Genomic DNA, 19,646 nt, shown 5'->3' on the forward strand with positions numbered 1-19,646 from the left:
GAAAAAGAAAAAAGGTCTCCTAGTTTAATTTTTTTCCCCCTCGGGTCTATACAAGACAGTGAGTCTTCAAGCTCAGCCACAGAGACGCAGAAACACCGCGGAAGCAGCTGTCATACAGACACAGCCCCCTGCACCGGGAACATTTCTTAATCATAATTATATAAACCCAAACATGGAGACATAATTACCGATGTTTTTGTAGAACTCTTCACAATGAAAAAAACATATTTCTTAACATAATCTGTGTCTTCCATATATTCTAATTGAGATATCTACAGACACCGTTCTTTTCAGCGATCCTCCTAAATGCATTAGCTGGTAGCTCCTCCCACATACAGCCGTGGCATCAAGCTCAGGGACACCTTTTTCAATAGGCGACAACCACCGAATTCGTTGCGTGATGAATGAGGGGCGGGGCACGCAAATTTGTCGCGCGAATTGCGTTCGGTGCGAATGCACCTTAACGCACATTGCAGCCCTTTGATTTTCTTGCTAGACGGAACTGATCAAAGGCAGACGGTCAAGTGGACACAACAAAAGATCAACATGACTAAGATCTGCTCTGTTTGAATCCCAAATTTAGCGGAGAGAGTGCTCACGCAGGTGCTGTGATGTCACATACAAGAGGTCCATAATTACTAGTGTACCAGCTCATTCTCACCTGAATGAATTCATCTTTCATAGCCTCTGCTCTCTTCAGCTCGTCTTTAATCACCTGGATAAACTGCGCTGTTCGGTCTTCTGCTCGGACCTTGCAGAATCCTGCCTCCTGAATGAACTGCAGGGACAGATAGAGATAGAGATGAAACATGGAAATAAAAAGCCAACACATTTGGTCCACTAGATCTTACAAGGTCTATTAATAGTGTTTATCAATGTTATATAAAAGCTTATGTCATTCAGGATGAGTGAAGGTCTTTCACTGGTTTAAATGATACTACTTCAAAGGGAGTATCTATGATTTTAGTCATAAAGTAACGAATCCCTTTTCAAAAAGCAGCTGCAGATCCTACTTTAAAGATCACTACAAAAAGATAAAGGGTAATGTGTGTGTTAACAGGTCGTTACAAAAAAACATTAGAAACATGTTTTATCTACATGATACACTGGAAAAAAAACAAATAAACTATGAAGGGAAAAAGCCATGATCATTTTTTTATGTGTAAAGGCACAAAAACCTACATAATGTGACACTGTGTTTTATATTTATGTGGAAGAAAAGGTGCTGGGAGATTATTTTAATGTAAAGCAACATGAGAAAACATACAAAAAAAACCTTATATTTTAATTTTTACAAACTAGCTGAGGGTATTTCCCATAACTGGTTTTATTCTAAAATCATTTTTCCATTTTATGGCAGAAAAATGCTTATTTATGGCATACTTATAGCTGAAACAGTACAAAATATCAAAGAAAGGCTTTTAAAAAATATATATAATTTCAAACTTAGATTCCACCACCAACTAGTTGGGAGGTCTTCCTTCTACAAAGCTGTAACTTTAATTTTTTGGATTCTAAATTGTTCTGAAGTATAAAAAAAAAAATCATGTGCTGTTGTGACACAGTTAGTCACTCTGGAGTACGAGTCACACTTTTGGGAGAATAGACATCCTGAAAGGCAAATCATAATAACAGGATAGATAACAATAATAGGCTGAATCTATGCCCGCTTCACTACTGTAACACAGTGATGAATATTTTGTGGCTTCATGAAACATGGGAGGAATCTATATTAGAGCAACATATGAACAATTATTTAGATAGCCATATCATGAAGGCCAAATCCAAATTATTTCCCTATCCCTCTGACTCCCCCCCCATTGCTTCAACCATAGAGGTGGATCATGGAGGGTGATCCGTGTTGCACTTGTGGGCAGAGGAGAAACACATTTCCCCATGTGAGTGTGCTCTAAAGCACAGAAGTTTACTTTTAAATTTAAGTACAGAGATTTTGTTTTTGCGGGTTTTTTAAAGTTTAAACTAATGTTATATATTTTCCAAGAGCTGGCAGCTATGCACTATACGCACTCAGGGGCTTGGATTTGGTAGTGAGGTATGGACGGTCTCCTTTTTAACTCACATAAGTGCCAGCCGTTTGAAAATTGATCAAAGAGGAGAAATTAATAACTTCCGGAATGACATGACTTCAAGTCTTCCACGTTTTGGAATAGAGCTGAGAAAGAAAAGATTAATGAGATTTGCACCTGTTCAACATTTCGAACCAGGTTTTTAGGTGGAGAACATTCACAATAAACTGCAGAAAATAAAGAAGAAGCCCCTCCCTGCTCGTCCAGTGTGAACTCTGTTGGCTAAATATGCACATAGCTTCAGACTGAGTGAAACTTCTTCTTGCTATCAGTAGCAAATAACGATCCACATTCACACTTAGCCCTCTTGTGGTTGTTGCTAAGTAGCACCAGAGCACAAGTTGCAACCCAAAAAACCGTGAGTTATGCTTCGAAAAATAGGCTAAATCCTGGATTTTTCTGCAGAGTGCTGAATTACCTTGCCATACTGTGTTGGTGTGTAGAGGATGTAGCCTCTCTGTTTGACATACGACTCAAACGCCGGGGTCCAGGGTTTCTCCCCACAACAGTAGTCACTGATGAGCAGCTGGCCGCCTGGTTTTAGCCACGACTGTAAGTCAAAGATGGAAGAGTGACTCATTACAGAAAGAAAACCTGACACTGTGGCTTACATTCAATTGAGATATGCTGTTCTGTCACTTAAATATGTAACAGTCTGGAAACAAAACCTGTCCATTAAAAGCTTGGACTGATTCATGTGACTCACATGAAAGCGTCTAAAGAGGGCCAGTTTGTCATCAATGTGCAGGATTGTGTCTCGGCTGTAGACTACATCAAATGAGCCTTCAGGAAACGTCCTCTTGGTGGCATCAGCCACCTCAAACTGCACCTGAAGAATAGCAGATATTACACATTTGATTTACAAACTACTGTCAAAATAAAAGCATCTGATTTGAGGCACCGCTAGAACATACTGTTGGCAGTTTCTCAGCTAGTGCCCTCTCAGAGGCGATTTCAACCATGTTGTCAGACAGGTCCAGGCCAAGCACTTCCACCCCAAAAGTCTGTGAAGTAACAAGGTATTTGTTGTTGTCCATATGGAAGTTTTTAGAATTATTAATTCATAACTTGTCCAAGATGCTTTACTTTCGCCATGTAGAAGTCTCCTCCACCAATGCCACAGCCAACATCCAGAACCTTCTGTCCAGGCTTTAAGTTCAGAAGGTCGACAAACTCCTGTTTAGGAAAAACAAATCTTTTAGTTCCTAAAAATGTAAAAGTAGTCTCATATGGTAGCAGTGGTGCAGAAGTAGAGCAGTCAACTTCTGATTGAAAGATTGCAGGTTTGATTTCTGCTTTTCCCACTCATATGTTGAAACTAAACCCCACATTGCCCACACGGTTACAGATTGGTGCCAGTGTGTGACTGCTAAGCACTATATGCCATTTACCATATGAAGTTATTCTAATATTTTCATGGTAAGAAAGTCACTACACATTAAATTAATTTTAGATTGGCTGAGCACCTGTTTTCTTATATATCAATCTCAATACCCAAAGAAACTAAAGTCAAACCATAGAAGTATTTTGAAGAAAATGAAATATATATATATATTTGAAGTATTTTGTAATGCATCTTCAGGAATGCCCTCTGAAAGGTGACGTCCTCTCAACCTCCCGTCGTTCACTTTCTTGTCTTGAAAAATGTCCAGCGTTTTATTAAAAAATCCAGACATCAGTGGCCAGTACCAGAAGTATCAAAAATCCTCTCACATCACTGGAAAAAAACTATTATAACTAGCAAGTAATAGTTATTAATCAATAGTTAAAAATGTTGAGCTCTCACGTCCCTGGACAACATTTATAGGATTTTCTGAATGCCTTATATAGGTCTCTGTGCAGGCAATTTAGTTTTAGAAGCAAGCAATTTTTTTTCATTTTCCTTTTTAATTTTCTTATTGTTCTTCCTTCCTTCTGGGTTAGGGTTCGGATAACTTCCACGATTTCCGACAATGTCAGGCACCATCTTGTCTGCTATCAGGTTTCTCTCAAAAAGTATCAACTTTGGCTTTTTGTAAATGTTTGTTTCAGGAAAAGTGGAAGACCTTTCAGTTGAAAAAAATATATTTAGGCTTTCCAGATGTTTTTCCCCACCTTGGTGGTGCTGGGTCCGCCTGTGCTCACGTAGCCAGCCCCGAACATCTTCTCATAGCGGAGGATGCCGCGTCTGGTGTACTGCTGGTTGTCTAGAAACTGCTGGAACGTGTTGAATCCTTTCTGGGTCTCAGATGACCGCGGAACTTTCTGAAGCAGCCAGCAGATCTGATTCGGATTGTTCTTCATCTAAAACAGGAGGATGAAGAGGGGAAAGGAGCTCTTGAAAACAATTTTTGGTGTCATTCTAAATGTAATTTGAGCTTTTAAAATAATCTGCAGTACCTCTACATAAGTCTGGACTTTCTTTTTCAACACAACGTCAAAACCAAACTTCTGTCCTTGTGGGGCCTCCACCTCCAGAGATGAAACCAGGTGGGTGTACTGAGCCTCGCTGCGGTACAGGGTGGGGTTAAAATCTCTCTTGCTGTCACCTGTAAAGAAAGTGGACATGAATTGGATTTGATAAAAGTAGCTACTAAACAAAGATGTAAAAAAATGTAAACTTTGCTACAGTCGTAAACACAACCGCTATCACGTGATGGGGAGCCATTGGCCCTAGATTTCAACTACAAGATTTAATGCCGCCCGAGTTTTTTGAAAATCGTCATGAATGTAGAAGGCGGCAGTCAGGCATCCGAAATATGCAATAATGAAATTGGGCGACCACAGGGCGGCGACAGCTGGATCACTGGCTGGCAGCAGATCTGATTGGATGATCTGTAAATGTCGCTGGACAATTATGGTAATTCACAACTCCGGTTTTGAGCACACATTATAATCTTTTCAATTTACACATTTTTAGAAACATGCTAACCAAGAACTACCCAGCAAAGCCCCAGAGCCCAAGAAAATGAAGGTCCATACTGTTCAACCACAGCAAGGAGTCTTCATCGGATGAAGAGTGACACAGTTCCTTTGAGTCTTAGGCTGAGTACCTGATCGATGGTTGCAGGACTCTCGAAAAAACAGGAATCCACCAGGCTGCAGCCAGTTAAGCATTTTCTCCATTAAAGTCTTCAGCTCTTCGTCACTCAGGTACATCAGCAGCCAATTGGAGAAGATGAAGTTGACACTGGAGAGCCAACAGTTACAGAACAGCTAATGAATAACCATAACTAAAACATCCGGAGGTAGTGTGATGGTATGGGAAATCAGGCTGGGTTTTTTATTAGTCTGCCCATAAGAAGTACTTGTCATCAAATAATTTTTACATGTTTGTAAAAAACAAATTCTTGACTTTCTAGTTTCTGATCACAGTTTCTAAAAAATGAAAAATCAAAGTTATGAGCTGACAAATTATGAAAAACAATTATAACAGAAGAATTGCACAAAGTGCTTCAAAAATATTCACCTGTGCTGGGGAAAGTCTAATTTAGTGACATCAGCTTGTACGATAGTCACGTTGCTATGGTGTCCATTGTTCTCCCTGTTCTTCTGCACAAAGCTCTCCATGAAGTCCACAGCGGTCACATGGGCAGCTTTGGTCAGCAGGTGGCTGGTGTAACGACTGCAGACACACATCAGTGGAGTATAAAAGAACGCTCAGAGATGATGATCTTTTATTTCTGGCATATACTTTGAAAAGGAAAGATAAGACAAGGAAAATAAAATACAAGAACTGTCTGAAAGAGAGTGAGAAGTAGTAAAAGCCTGATAAATTCTCACCCTGATGCCCTAGACGGAATTTATTACCACACCCAGTGCACCCAAAATCTATTATAGTCCCGGTCGCTCTCTACCAGGAAAATTCTACTTTTTGAGGTTTTAAGTGCATTAACTTATCATTCCTCACTATAAAGAACCCCAAAGTGGTATTTTGATCCGTTCATGCATTTAAGAATAATCCTCTAAGAGTAATCCATACCCACATTTCATTTTTTATTGATTCTTGCTTGATAGCTTGAAATAAACCATTTCAATTCAACATCAACTAAGTTTTAAAGAGCTTTCTGCTCACCCGATCCCGGCTCCCAACTCCACCACGCGGTAGCCAGCCAGAGGCGGCAGCATGGAGAGGATCTCCGGCAGCTCGTACTCAGTCAGCTCCTTGGCTCGAGAATCCAGCATCATCTCCTCCACTGTGGCATCCTTGGAGTGCTCCTTCCAAAACTCTGTCATGTTGCAGCGAACTGTTGATTACAGATAAAGCTGGTTAAAAAATGGTACAAATAGAGACTTTATCCCGGCGTTAAGCTGTAACTGCTGCTCAACGGAAATACAAACAAAACACACCAACAAAGTAAAAGTCTCTTCAAGGCTCCATCAATGTTTAACATCAGCATAAATATAACTGTAAATGGAAAGAATGAAAACATCTATAGTAAATAAATTAAAAATACAATAGAAACTGTTCTCTATTTTCAAATTTCCATTGAATTAGTGAGCTTGGAGTTACAAAACTTGCAATCTTCATGCTGGATTAACCATTAATCAAACCTGATTAAGTAACCTGACAGACATTCAGTGATGTGGCGCACCAGGACTGGCCCACATTCACTTCCACCCAATTGTGCATTAGACTCAGGGAAAATCATGATTTTATCAATAGATTCCATTCACTTTCACACAAAAAAGTTTAAATTTCATGTAAAAACAATGTAAAAACGCTTACATTTTAAGCAAACAATTTCTTCAAACTATTTCTCTTTTGCACATAACTGGAAAATGCCAATCCATTATTTTTTGCATCAGCTTGTATCTCTATAGAGAAGAATAAAAGCTAAATGACTTTACATACTTAAGAATAACAATTAAAACCTCAAAGAAATATAACGAAAGTTATTTATAATATTTTGATCATTAAAAACTCTTCACAAATGAAAGAAAGTGAAAAAAAAATCCATTATTTTAAATGAAACTGTTGTTGAGAGAATTCAAAAGTATCAGCAATTAGCAAACAAAGGAAATTAATTTTCTCTCCAAAGAAAAGCTATAAAAAATGCACAGTGACATATATTAATATAAATATTTTCAGTATTCTGCTAAAAGAGTTATGCATTTGATCGGTTTGCCCCCTGATTTGTGTTTCCCATATGTTAACCATCCAAGCAGCCTAAAATATTTGCTCCTCACCTGTTTACAAATAACCTGTAACTTCTGCATTTCTGAAAATACAACCAAAAAAAAGCATCACCTGTGAGGATGACAGATCTGCAGAGATCTGTCAGCTTCAACCACATCCCTGACACATTCCTGGATTACTTAGACCAGCTGAGTGGACAGTTACAACAAAACAGCACGTGGCAGCTCCGACAAAAACCTGCGTTTGGTGTCATCATGTGAACTCAACAAATCCTCCCAAAACTGCTTCATTAATCTATTTATTATTATTATTTACCTTTTTCCATCTTTGAGTGACTTCTAAATCCTCACTGAGACGCCCATTCACATTAGAAAGCTGCAGATAGCTTAGAATCCCTTTGACTTTAGTGCAGGCTGCTCCATGCCAGAGCGCACTTTAAATACCGGGGCCGGTGGCGCGTCGAGGAGGTGGTCGCCAGGTGGAGAACTGGCCATTAGGACGCGGCCAATACGAGGACAGGGAGGGGAGCCGCGTCAATAATCAATCAATCAAACGGGGACAAGGGTCTGCGGACCATCAGAACACCCCCACCTCTCTCCCCTACTGATATAAGAGCCCCCAAACAGCTGTGAGCCACATGCTGAGCCCTACCTGTATTTACATGATCTGCGGGGATCTAGCTCGCCGGTTCGGGTCCACGTGGTCTCGGTCGTGCTGACACGCTGGACACTTTACGCAGCGATTACGCAACATTGCCTCATGCGCCAGAGCGCAGGAGAGAGAGAGAGGGACGATGGAAACCTACAGGAGCAGGCTGGACTACTGTCAATCATTAGCCTGTTTTATCATTTTTTATTGGCAGAAATATAAATAGTAATTTAACAAACGACTTATAGTGGACATTGAAAGAGGTCAGTCATTTAAAGCTGTTGTAAATGCATAAAGTTTAGAAAAGTTTAAAGTTTAGAAAAGTTGCCAGTTTTTTTTTTACTATTTGGACAGGACTGGAGCTACAGAGACATGGGGGAGCAGTGCCACCCTCCATTAAAAAATATTGTTTACAAAGATTATGAAATTATCAATACAATCTTCTTTAAGCGTTGCAGTAATAATATTATTAAATCAACATTAATTTAATAATCAAAGCATGCCCCCCATAGCATGTTCTCGCTCCACCACTGTATTTGGATGATCAGTTATTAAGTGTAATATTAAAAAAAATACAGAATGCATGTACCAACTATGGTATGCAACTGAAAAACCTAAACAACAACAAGAAAAAGATCTAAATTAATATTATACGTGTTTCCTTTCATGCTCTGACTGTGTAGAGCCAATGAGCTGTCACAGCTGTCCTAGATTTTTTTTTTAAACTTGCCTTTCAAAGTTTTATCTTTGCGTTCCATGAACTCTGATCGGGTCACAGTGATGTAATTTTTTTTTTTCTTTTTTGTCTTTTTGCCAAGTTTTTCTTGAAGTCGCCTTCTTTTATTTGTTTTTGAAGAACTTCTAGGCATGGAGGTTTTCACACGTTCAACAGAACCTTTTAGTCCCAGCATTTCAGAAGTAGCGAGGTGATTATAAGCAGAACAAATGTTCAGGTCAAGGTGACCTGCTGAAGTTCTCTAGCATGAACCAGGATGGATATTTAATTGAGTTTCAACTGTGGTGGTGAGTATTGAGAGTCTGCAGAACAATGTGGCTTTATGTTGTTTCATTTTGGATGTAGTTACATGAAGAAAAGAAATCTGTAGAAAAAAAAGAAAGAACACCGAAAAATCAAAAGCAAGAATCCACACATTAAAAAATGAAGGTTGTGGTCACTGAGCTGATTTGAATTTTCTATTAGTTTAATTTTTAACAATAACAAATATGATTCCTTGAAGATATTTATATATTTTTATACTTTTCAGAAATTAGTGCATAAATACATTAATGTTCCCCTTCTGAGTAAGTTAAAAATTTTAATAAAACTCCATCATATTTTATGCTCCTTATACTGGTAATTAAAGATTCTCTATTTTCACGTCATGGTAGTGGTAGCATCATAATTTGTAGTTTTCTTATATCAGTTTATTTCAAAAAGGTAAATAACTTTAGAGAAACTGGAGAACCTAAAAGGGGTTGAAGCATTCCCAATTTATCTGGTTTTCATCATCGGGATCAGAGTTCTTGAATGTCTGACAAGGATCACAAACTTTTAATTTAACCTCTCAACTATCTGAAAAAAAAACTTTTGTTCAATCAAAACTTGTTCTAAATCCTTAATAACTTCAATTCCCAGAACCTCACTCCTTCATATTTGACATCCCTGAAATCCCCAAATGTCCTCTGTCGATGCCCAAATGATTTAATTCAGTAGTATGCACTGAATAGGAGGTATCTAGGTTTAGAAAAGACCATTACTGAGGGCATTTGGATTGTATTCAAGATATTTAAACAAAAATGTCATCTTTTGACCCACATATTGTTTTAACTGCACAAACTAAAAAAATTTAGGATGAATATTAACCTTCTATTACACACAACATTCATGTCACAACATTTTTCACAGACATCAAATAAAAAAATCCCTCTTTCCAATGTGCACTTTTGAACTCGCATTTTGTGCACTTTTTTTGACAAATATGCTCAAACTGACAGCCACAACTTTATGTACAAAGCCAGTCAGAGTCAAAAGATCTGAAAGAAATTATTCAAGATGTTACTGTAAGCAAAAACATTTAGCTATTGTTTAACTGGATAAAACATTGATGTTAGAAATAACATTAAAGTAAGTCAGTCTATATATTTGGAAGTGCATTTAGAAAATATGAGGTTATTCAAGAGAGAACAAATATTTAGAGAGAAATCTAAGAGTAGGAAAGTGCTGAGAATCTGTCTTATTTCCTGATATAATCTATTTTCCAAAACAAAAAGTAAAGCAACAAACGCATTCAGTGTAAAATATTTAAGCTTTTATTATGAAGTTCTAGCACTTCCTGTATGGACAATGTGATATATGTGGGTCTACACAGGAAGTGCGCCAGAGGTTAAGGTGAGAACATAAAGTAAAAGTTTGAATATGGAAGTAAGAAAACAAGTGGATTGACAACACATTTTTTAAATAAAAACATTCATAACTGTGTAAATGTGCCAATAAGACAATTTATGCTTTATTTGTGACTAAAACAAAGTAAAAAGGACATTTTATAAATTAATTTTCCACATGAAAAATGCAGAAAAGGTCCCAATAGTGCAGAAACTGACAGAGAAAGTTGCCAAAACTGTGATCTGCAGTGACAGAGTGTGATCAGAGTTTGACCTTTCACACAGTTTCCCGCCACATCATCACAAAGTTCATGCAGACCAGACTAAGCCAGATGAGTTCAGCCCAAAGCAGCAGCATTTGAGGCTATGAAAGACTTTGATCTTCACCAGCATTACCTCATTTCATGTCACTAGAGCATGTTAATCTAGTCTTTGGAAGTGTGACTCATTAAACCAGAGATTATGGCTAATCTATAGCCATGAATGTGATTGTGTGTGCGGGTCATTTTTTTCTTCCAGATGATAATCAGGTGACTACATTATGCTACAGTCTTTTATGAGCAAACACAATGTAAGATCTTAAAAAGTCAATAAAAAAATTGAAACTCATTTTAATAAAAAGTAGTAAAAAAAAATGTACATTTATAAAATAGTCTATTAAAGCAGAATAAGACAGGAAAATCAAGCAAATCTAAAGCAGATGCTGTGACAAAGAGGATGGACATCAAACTGTTATTCAAAATGTATGATTTTTACTTCTTTTATCATTCCACATCATCATCCATAGATCCATCCTCAAAACTCGATGAATTTCTTTCAGCGTCACTGAGTTGCTGGAGCCTATCCCAGTCGGTCGCAGGCATTAATTTCAGGATGTCCACTAATTACAGCGATGACAACCACAGAGGACCACAGCTCACTCTGTAGAGAAGAGAAAGAGATGGATGGGTGTAATGATCGTCAGTGGTTGTAGCATCAGGCTGAACTTTTCTGTTATTTCCGTGACTTACAAATGCAAAGACAATAAATTAACAATTGAAATGAAACATAAAAACACACAAACAGCATACAATTAAAGGTAAAAAAAGGAATGAATTACTTTCATTCTGCAAACCTAAAAGTATTCTGTAAAGAAAAAGAGAAAGAGAAAAATCTAAAGAAATCACAGCAAAACAGTTTACAGTTTTTAAAAAGGAAAAAAATGTAATTTCAAGCCATTTCATAATTTTTAATGATGCATAAGCTGATATACTTTTGTATCAATAAACTTTGCTTTCTAAATTAGAAAAAACTAAATACGTTTGTTTTTTAATGAAACAGAAATGTTTGTATACCTAGAAGTCTGAGTCTTTGTACCAGAAAGAACAGTTGGAATCCATTTTTATTTACTGATCCTCAAATGTTCAAGATAAACTGTTGACATAAAAAGAAAATGATCTTAATTTTGTAATTTTTTCAAACGAGATGACAAGAAATGTCAAAATATTAATCCTTTAAAGGATTTGGCAAAATACATTTTCAAGCAGTCATGTTGTGAAAGCTATTGACAATTCAAAAATCTTTCAGACTCTGCAAGTTTTTGCTTCTTCAGTTATAAATAGAAATTACAACCAGATGATTGCTCTTAGCGCACAGCTATTGTTGTCTTTTGTGAAATGACAAATGGTGTATACTTGTATAGCACTTTCTACCTTTCTTCAAAGGCCTAACTCCAAGATATGCTTTAAAAAGATATTTTACCTGCTACTATATTATCTTTACTTTAAGAAAATGTATGTAATACAAGTTATGTGTCCTTAAAAAAAACTTTGTCTCTGAACATCAACCAGACACTGTTGTGCAGCAGAAGCAACTAAAATGTGCTTTAATCTGATGGATGATGAAACCCTTCATCATCATTTTGAAAAGTCATCTGACATGTTAAAAATCTACACATAAATGACAACATTTTACAGAACTAAATTTACCCAAAAATCATTAGAATTGTTAGCATTTTTCTTCAGAGCCATTGAAGGAAGAGGATCTTCCCTTAACCTCAAGCTTTGTGTCAGAGGATCACTGAGTTTTTCTTTTGTACTACCACTGGATGAATTAGCAATACTGAGAGATTACAATTATTATTTTTTGTTTTTATTCAAAAAATAATGAAAACACTTATGTTCAAGTTTTGAATTGTTTTGTTAGTTTGTTTGTGAAATGAACTCAAAGAAATATCTTGGCCAAAAAGAAGAGAATATTAAATGTTTTGGTAATAAAAAACAAACCCATCTCATAACATAGTTGTCATTTTTAGGCTTAGAAGAATTCATTTGACGTTTGTCCACTAGGTGTCACTAGATACAAAAAAGTTCAGGAACTTTGTCAACAGAAGGTGGCTGCAGGTATGTTTTGCAACAGAGGAAAAATATAAAATGTATTAAAGATTGTTTAAAGATACCAGACCGTACACTACATGTATGCTTTAAACATTAGAACTGAGCTAAAAAAACAGGATTTTTACCAATTCATTACACTCTTCATTTATAAGTGTATTATTTATTATGTCATTTGTCAAAATTTGTTGATTAGAATAATAAACAGAATAATAATGTAAATTAATGCTGTGCAGATCAGGTATTGCTTTGTTCAGATATATGACATGGTAAATATCCAAACAGAATTTTAGATGTTGGATTGTTGTTTTGATGCAAGTTTCTTTACCCGAGGTACATTTCAGCAGAAATGTTTGCTACGTCTTAGAATGTAACTTTGTGATTGCTAGTTGTCTGCAAATAATAATGCTGCACAGTGGTGTAGTGGTTAGCTCTTTCACTATACAGTGAGAAGAATGTGGTTCAAATCCCAGCTGGGATCTTTCCATGTGAAGTTTGTATGTTTTCCTCCACAGGTGTGTATTTTCTTCTTCTTCCTCCCGCAGTTCAACAACATGTTTCATAGGTTAACTGCTGTCTGCAAATTGTGAATGAGTTTGTGAGGCCCAGTGACAAACTGCTAACCTGATTATCTGGGTTGGAACCAGTAAACCTGTGACTCCAAAAGGGATTTAGTGGGTTCTGAAGACGGATGGATGTAAAAGTGCAGTATTTATTTATTTTTTTGCCTAGTAAATTATTTAAAAAGTGGTCTAACACAGCCAGCAAAGCCAACTGGACCCCATCTGGTTTAAAAGTGGGTAGAAAATGTGTCCCCGAATGGGTTTGTCCACAGTTTCTGTGTCGGCCCCACCTGTCTTTGTCCACATTGGCTGAAGTGGACGCTCAGTGTGCAGGCTCGCTATGCTATCCAGCTGCCTGGTGGACAGCGGAGCTCGCTAGCTCACTACAGCGGAGCTTGTTAGCTCAATACAGCGAGCTCGCTAGCATGCTACAGTGGCGTTCACTTCCTCGATACAGAGGAGCTCACTAGGATGCTACAGCAGAGCTCGCTAGCACGCTACGCTGCGCATCTGGCTAGCGTTGCAAGCTAACTCACTGAATCCCCGAATATTGGCAAACACAGGTGGGGCCACCACGGAAACCGTGAACAAACCCAATCGCGGCCCCATTTTCTGCTCACTTTTAAACCATATGGGCCCCACTTGGCCTTGCTAGCTGAGAATATACATCCAAAAACATCCCAACATCCTACAGATAGATGTCTAGTAGACCTCTATGTCGAAATCTGTCAGAACACTATTTGTAGACATCTAATAGAGTAACAAAATAGAATTGTCCGAGATGTCTTACAGTAGATGTACAGTAGTTACACCATGTTAAAATATGTGGATCAAATTTGAGAGAGAAGTGCTTTTTTCCTGAACACTCGTTAATATTTTTGCATCTTAAAATAACATTGCTGTGAGCAAAAACTTAATTGCTATCTCATAAAAATAATATTGCAAAATTGTGTTTGTGGATTTTATTAAGAGATTTAGGAAACATCTTATTTTAAAAAAACTGTCATTTTTCGATGTAGTGAGCTTTCTGGTCCTGACAATGTCAGCTTTTGTTTCAACCAATAATCAACTATGAAATAACAACTAAATATTAGCAGATGTCAGATTTAATGTAGGCCTATATAGTAATTTATAGTCTCTTCTATTAATGTATCCAAACCAGACTAAGAAAATGAACAAACATCACAATTTTCCACTTTAATAAAGAAAATAAAGATTTTCAGGCCTAATCAAAAACGCAAACACAAAATTGAGACATCAAAAATGAAACTCCAGACGTCTGACTCTGAACAAGTGAGCGGTCTTTGCAGCTTCCCTCTGATGTGAGGTGTAATGATAATAACTTTCACTGTTATCTGCGATAAATATTCATGAGTTCTTTCATGTGGAGAACATTTGTTTTGAAACGTGCGCGCCGCTCTAAAATAAGCCACATCTCCGGGGACTGAAGAGGATCTTGGTCCGTTTTTGAAAAAGCTTTGCTAACAGCTGTAGACAGGTGCTGCTGCTGTTGTACAGAAGGTGCTGAATGAAGGAAACATTTGCACTTCTTGGGTTTGATTTGGGAAATTACCAGAGACATGCTGGATGTGCTTGCGCTCCCCAAGAGGGGGTAAAGTAATTGCTCTTCACTTAAACTGAGTGCAGATGAGTCCTCGCTGGAGAGAGCAAGCATCTTTGCACATGAAAGATTAATTTCAAATCTCACAGACCACATCAAGTTGTTCCAGTGCTAAACATCCCCACGGGAAAAGATGGAGGGATCATCTTTAAAGTAGCAGAAAGACTACTTCTTTATCCAAGCAGGCATCCACACTACAGCATGAATCCCTCACAGAACCGCGCTGATGTTGAATGATCTTTGTTTGAACGCTCTCTGCGGTTTCTTTAAAGCCCGGAATTGTTTCAGCTGTCAAGGCCCGGCAAAGATAACGCCCAAAACATCCTCAAAACATACCTACTTTTGATTTTCTAAGAAAAGAAAAAAAAAATCTAAGTTGGGTTTTTCTATTCATCCTTCTGTTTTCTAAACCAGCTAAATTCCCTTTTGGGTCCATTGGGCTGCTGGAGCCTATACCAAAAAATTAAAAGATTACAGTGTATATAGAGGGAGAAAATAGACAATATAATGCTTAAAAGTTGGATTTTGGGAAGCACAAGGAAAAGGCACGAGATCAAACGAAGTTTACACATCGACTGCTGATGACCAGAGGGGCTTTTTAGAGGGACATGTGACCAAACAAAATGAGTCATTTTAAGAGGATCTGTCAGATATATCATCAAATAACATGTAAAAATGGTGTTACAGTCTCAAATAAGCAGAAATCGCCTAAACAGATGTTTGTAGCTTTTGTTTTCCTTTTAAAAACTGCAAAAACCTGAAGCATCAAAGTGACCCTGGTAACTCGTGTGTGTTTGAACGTTGCAGTGCTGTTGCTCTTATCTCAGTAGATGCTAACAAACAATGCCTGCCCGTTCCAAAACAGATCCCCTCTTTACATTTTATGGTCGAATTTACAGTTTAAAACAAGTCTGTGTAGTTTTTTAAGGAATCTACAAAAATTCATTTTTGGATTTCTTTGACAACGGAGGTTTTTTTGTTAACCACACCCACGTGCCTAATATGGTCATCTCAAATGACATTTTGTTTTATTCAGCTTTAGCCAAAAATTCATGTGTTACATTGTCATAATAATCGAGTAAAAAATTTCAGAAGACACAATAACTTTATGTCCAACATTTTTTTCCCAAGTATCATCCAAATGATGCTCGAGGAGTGACAAGGTGATAGATTGAATGAAAACCCTAGGAGTTAAAATAGAGGGGATTTTCTTGGAAAACTCAAGATGGCAACCTCTGCCGGATGTCAAAGGTCAATGAAACTCTTGTAGTAGTAGACTTTACCTGGTGGCGTGTGTGTGAAATTTTGTGAAGATTGCTCAAACATAAGTTTTCTTTTCCCATATTTTGCAAAAAGGACATGGCGTTTGCCACACCGATCACAAAATAACTCCTGGGTTTTGTAACCCAAGCTTCAAAAATACATGATCTATGGCTAAATAGTATACAGCAAGAGCTTCACAGGCATTGATGAAAAAGATCACCTTCTGGGTCTACTATGACAACACAGCTAAATGCTTTTCTAATAGTTGTTATTACACTCAAATGACCACCAATAAGTCACAGTAAATCTTGCACGTGCTCTCTCTAAACCCTGCATCCGATTTTTAGATTATTAATGGCCAACTTTATGAGTCAAACATGCCTGTCAAGGACCTGAGCCACTGAGGTAGAAGTATAGTCTCAGGTCTGCTTGTCAGTGCATCAATTCTGTGTTCAACCAAACATGAAGGAGACCTTGACAAAGGGCTAGCATGCACGTGTTTGTATTTCTCATCTGGCTCATCAAGCTGCCATCTGCCAAAATGTCTGAATATGGATTATGCAATAAGGACTTTGCTAATGTCAGACCAAGCAGTGGCAGCTGACAGCAATCTGACATCCATCACCAACACAGGAAAGACCTCTTATTTTAGAATTTCTCAGCAACTGAAGAAACAAAACAAAACAATCTACTTATCACTTCTGAAAACAAATGAAGGAAAATGATCATTTATGTAAATCTTAACTTTATCCTACGTTCACCCCCCCCCATGGTAATGCGTTTGCAGCAACCACTTCCAATGAAAAGCTCATGAAAACGTGGGTATTTCTTGGATACGGATTTCTCCTGTTACCTAACTGTCAAAACTACGTCAGAGAGAAGTCGTATACAAAACAAGGAAAACTTGTATTCAAAAGAGACATGTTAAACGTAAAAATAAATGTTGTATTCATATTTTTTATGTAAGTTTGGCACAAAATATACATTTTTGCACAACTTTGTATTTATGAATATGAATTTCTTTTTGTGAACACAAAATATAATTTATGAATAGGTTTCTTTTTGACAGCTATCTTACCCCATAGATCGGCTTACAGAATCAATTCATGCTTGTAATAATGGGAAACATTTATTCCCGATTGTACACACATTATTAATTAGAATGTGAACCTAAATAAATATTCACCATATTTTCTGAGAGTTGATGGAGTTTGCAGAATGCAAAAAAATACATTTTATTTTTTTTTTCTATTTAAAATTCTTCAAGCGTAAACCCAAATTGTCCTGTGTGATCGAGACATAAACAGCTTCACACTTGCCGAAAAAATGAGGAAAAACCTTTGTTAGTTTGTTCTGAGCACCCCACTGAACCAAGACAAAGGTTCAAAGAAATCCTGCTGTGTCATGCATGAAAATGTTCCTGGCTGCAGTGACAGAATGGCTGGGTAATGACTTCATCAGCTGCTTCGACTGTAATGCTCAGAGATGTGCTCACAAACCTGCATGCTGGAATATTCCAGCTTCTGCATTGCATTTATAATCATCCTTTTTTTTTAATCTTATTTTACATTTGTGGTTTTTTTTTGTGTGTTGTAAATATGGTCATTGTTTTAATGCTGTTAAAGGAGTCAAAGCACATGATTAAAAAACAAAATAAAATAGAAAATAAGGATAATGATCTTATTTTAAAGTGAACCTTCAATTTTGCCGTATTGATTTCTGCAGGTTTCTGTATTTGAGCCCATTAATTTAACACTATGACTGCTCTGCTCTGTGTTCTGGCTCCTGTTGTGTTACATTCATTTTCTGTGTCCACCTCTGCTTGTGGTTCGTTGTCTCAGCTGAATTCTCTTTTTGTTTCTCTCTGTACATTTAGCTCCTTGGTTGTAGTTAGTCCCAGTGGGATCATAGTCATGTTTTTTTCATGTTTCCACTCTGTTATTTCATTTACTAATCTGAAGTTTTGTTGCAAATGCGGTGCAGTCTTTTTCATTTAACCCAGTTCTATAATGTGTTTTTTTTTTTTTTTGTGAATGTATGACGTTAGAAATTTCACAAAGTAAAAATCTAATCAATTCGATCATTTTATGACATGTATTTATAACTAAGTCCTGAATATGAAAATGTTGATGGTTAATTAAAAAAATACATTTAAACACATTTTTTGCAAAACTTGTTCAAATGCTATTTATTGTGGTCAGTATTTTCTAATGTAATGAGCATTGATGTATATTACTGGATTGGCCCTTGCCTATTTGCTGCTATCATAGACGTTCACACGCAGGCGCCGTTGTTATGCATTGAGTCATGGCAGCAAACGCTGCAGTTTCAGTGGACGGAGACATCAACCACAAAAATTGGGCTAGCTCCCTCATTTCTTTAACGATTTTTGCAAAATAAGGCTCGATTAAAGCTTGGAAATGATTGTAATTGTGGTATATTTGAATATTTATTATTAATAAAGTTTAACCTGTAAATAGTGCAAGAACTGAGCTTTCTACTGCTACAGGTAAGGTATTGCTATATCTTTAACAACTTCTGTATATCTGTGATTTTGTGCTAAAATCTATATAACTGAGCTTGTAAATGCTTGTCCTCCAAGCCCAGAAAGGAGGGAGATTAATGATGTTCAATGGCATGAATGACTTACAAAGTTTAGTAACATAGCCCTTTCCTTATTAGAAACACCTCAAAGTACTAAAAAAAACGCAATTTACAAAATTTTCAAATGAAACTACCACTTTTATTTTTGGATTACATACATGGTAAATACATCTGAGTTGCATTCAAAAATTACCCTCAAATAGATGATTCTATAGTACTTTGAGAATAAGGCTCCAGCTGGCATCATAATCTGTAAATTATCTGCTTTCACTTTCTTACCCCAAAAAAAAAAGTGTGGCCGACAACAAGATTCAGCCTTGATAAAAATTATTAATAAAAATATACATTGATGAACCAAGCTAGGATGTTCCTTGCTACTCAGCCTGATTTATCTCTATTAAAATGTGATTCCTGTCCTGTAATGATTCCTCTCCATTGGATTATTTTGCTGTCAAGGTTTTTGCAGTTGTTGATTGCAAAACATTGTCTCCCCTTTTTCTGGTTCTTTGCAGACTTATTCGGTACTCATCATTTCCTCACTCAGTGAGAATCAAGGCATAGTAATGCCGCATGTCTGTCATGCTGTATGTCACGTGAGGGCCAATACAGTACTATATATCAACGGTAATACGCATCAATGCACACTGGTTTTTCGCAAAGACTTGTGGGAAATTCCTAGGGCACTCCATTTTGGAATTGAACACTGCACTGCAAAATGGTGAACACACTAGAAAGTGCACTACGTAGTGAGTAGTATGACTAGTAAAACTATCCAGTGGTGTGTTTGAGATCATACAGGTGGACGCAGCGCTGCACAGATTGACTGGATTGCAGTGCATGCTGGGTAGTTTTTGCTTTGACATTACATGACTATCATCATCAAAATATTGCGAGAAAGGTGCAAGGCGCCTACCTAGGCGAGTGCAGCTGGAAGTCTGGCACTGAGCTGACTGCAAGCTGCCTTTGACTACAAAACAATGCATTGTG

At 37.2% G+C, this 19,646-nt stretch overlaps 1 protein-coding gene and 1 long non-coding RNA gene across 3 annotated transcripts in view; one reads left to right on the forward strand and one right to left on the reverse strand.

The window, feature by feature from the left end:
• Positions 1–7,945, reverse strand: part of pmt (phosphoethanolamine methyltransferase) — a 9,143-nt gene extending 1,198 nt beyond the window's left edge. The window contains exons 1-11 of one of the 2 annotated variants that reach the window (XM_024283647.2): positions 7,858–7,945; positions 6,142–6,313; positions 5,536–5,691; positions 5,120–5,256; positions 4,467–4,615; positions 4,182–4,370; positions 3,174–3,263; positions 3,002–3,091; positions 2,794–2,916; positions 2,506–2,637; positions 662–778 (exon numbers count right to left, since the gene is read on the reverse strand). In XM_024283647.2, the coding sequence (XP_024139415.1) occupies positions 662–778; positions 2,506–2,637; positions 2,794–2,916; positions 3,002–3,091; positions 3,174–3,263; positions 4,182–4,370; positions 4,467–4,615; positions 5,120–5,256; positions 5,536–5,691; positions 6,142–6,302 (1,344 nt within the window). In that variant the 5' untranslated portion in view covers positions 6,303–6,313; positions 7,858–7,945. Of the gene's footprint in view, positions 1–661; positions 779–2,505; positions 2,638–2,793; positions 2,917–3,001; positions 3,092–3,173; positions 3,264–4,181; positions 4,371–4,466; positions 4,616–5,119; positions 5,257–5,535; positions 5,692–6,141; positions 6,314–7,521; positions 7,661–7,857 lie in introns of those variants that run through there. The other variant, XM_024283646.2, reaches the window with a different exon arrangement.
• A 36-nt stretch (positions 7,946–7,981) lies between these two features.
• On the forward strand, positions 7,982–11,438 carry LOC118599254. Its single transcript, XR_004948547.1, has 2 exons — positions 7,982–8,117; positions 8,711–11,438. It is a non-coding gene; the product is annotated as an uncharacterized LOC118599254 (long non-coding RNA).
• The last annotated feature ends 8,208 nt before the right edge of the window (positions 11,439–19,646 follow it).

This window comes from Oryzias melastigma, linkage group LG10, assembly GCF_002922805.2.
Source record: "Oryzias melastigma strain HK-1 linkage group LG10, ASM292280v2, whole genome shotgun sequence".
In the NCBI taxonomy this organism is placed as follows: Eukaryota; Metazoa; Chordata; class Actinopteri; order Beloniformes; family Adrianichthyidae; genus Oryzias; species Oryzias melastigma.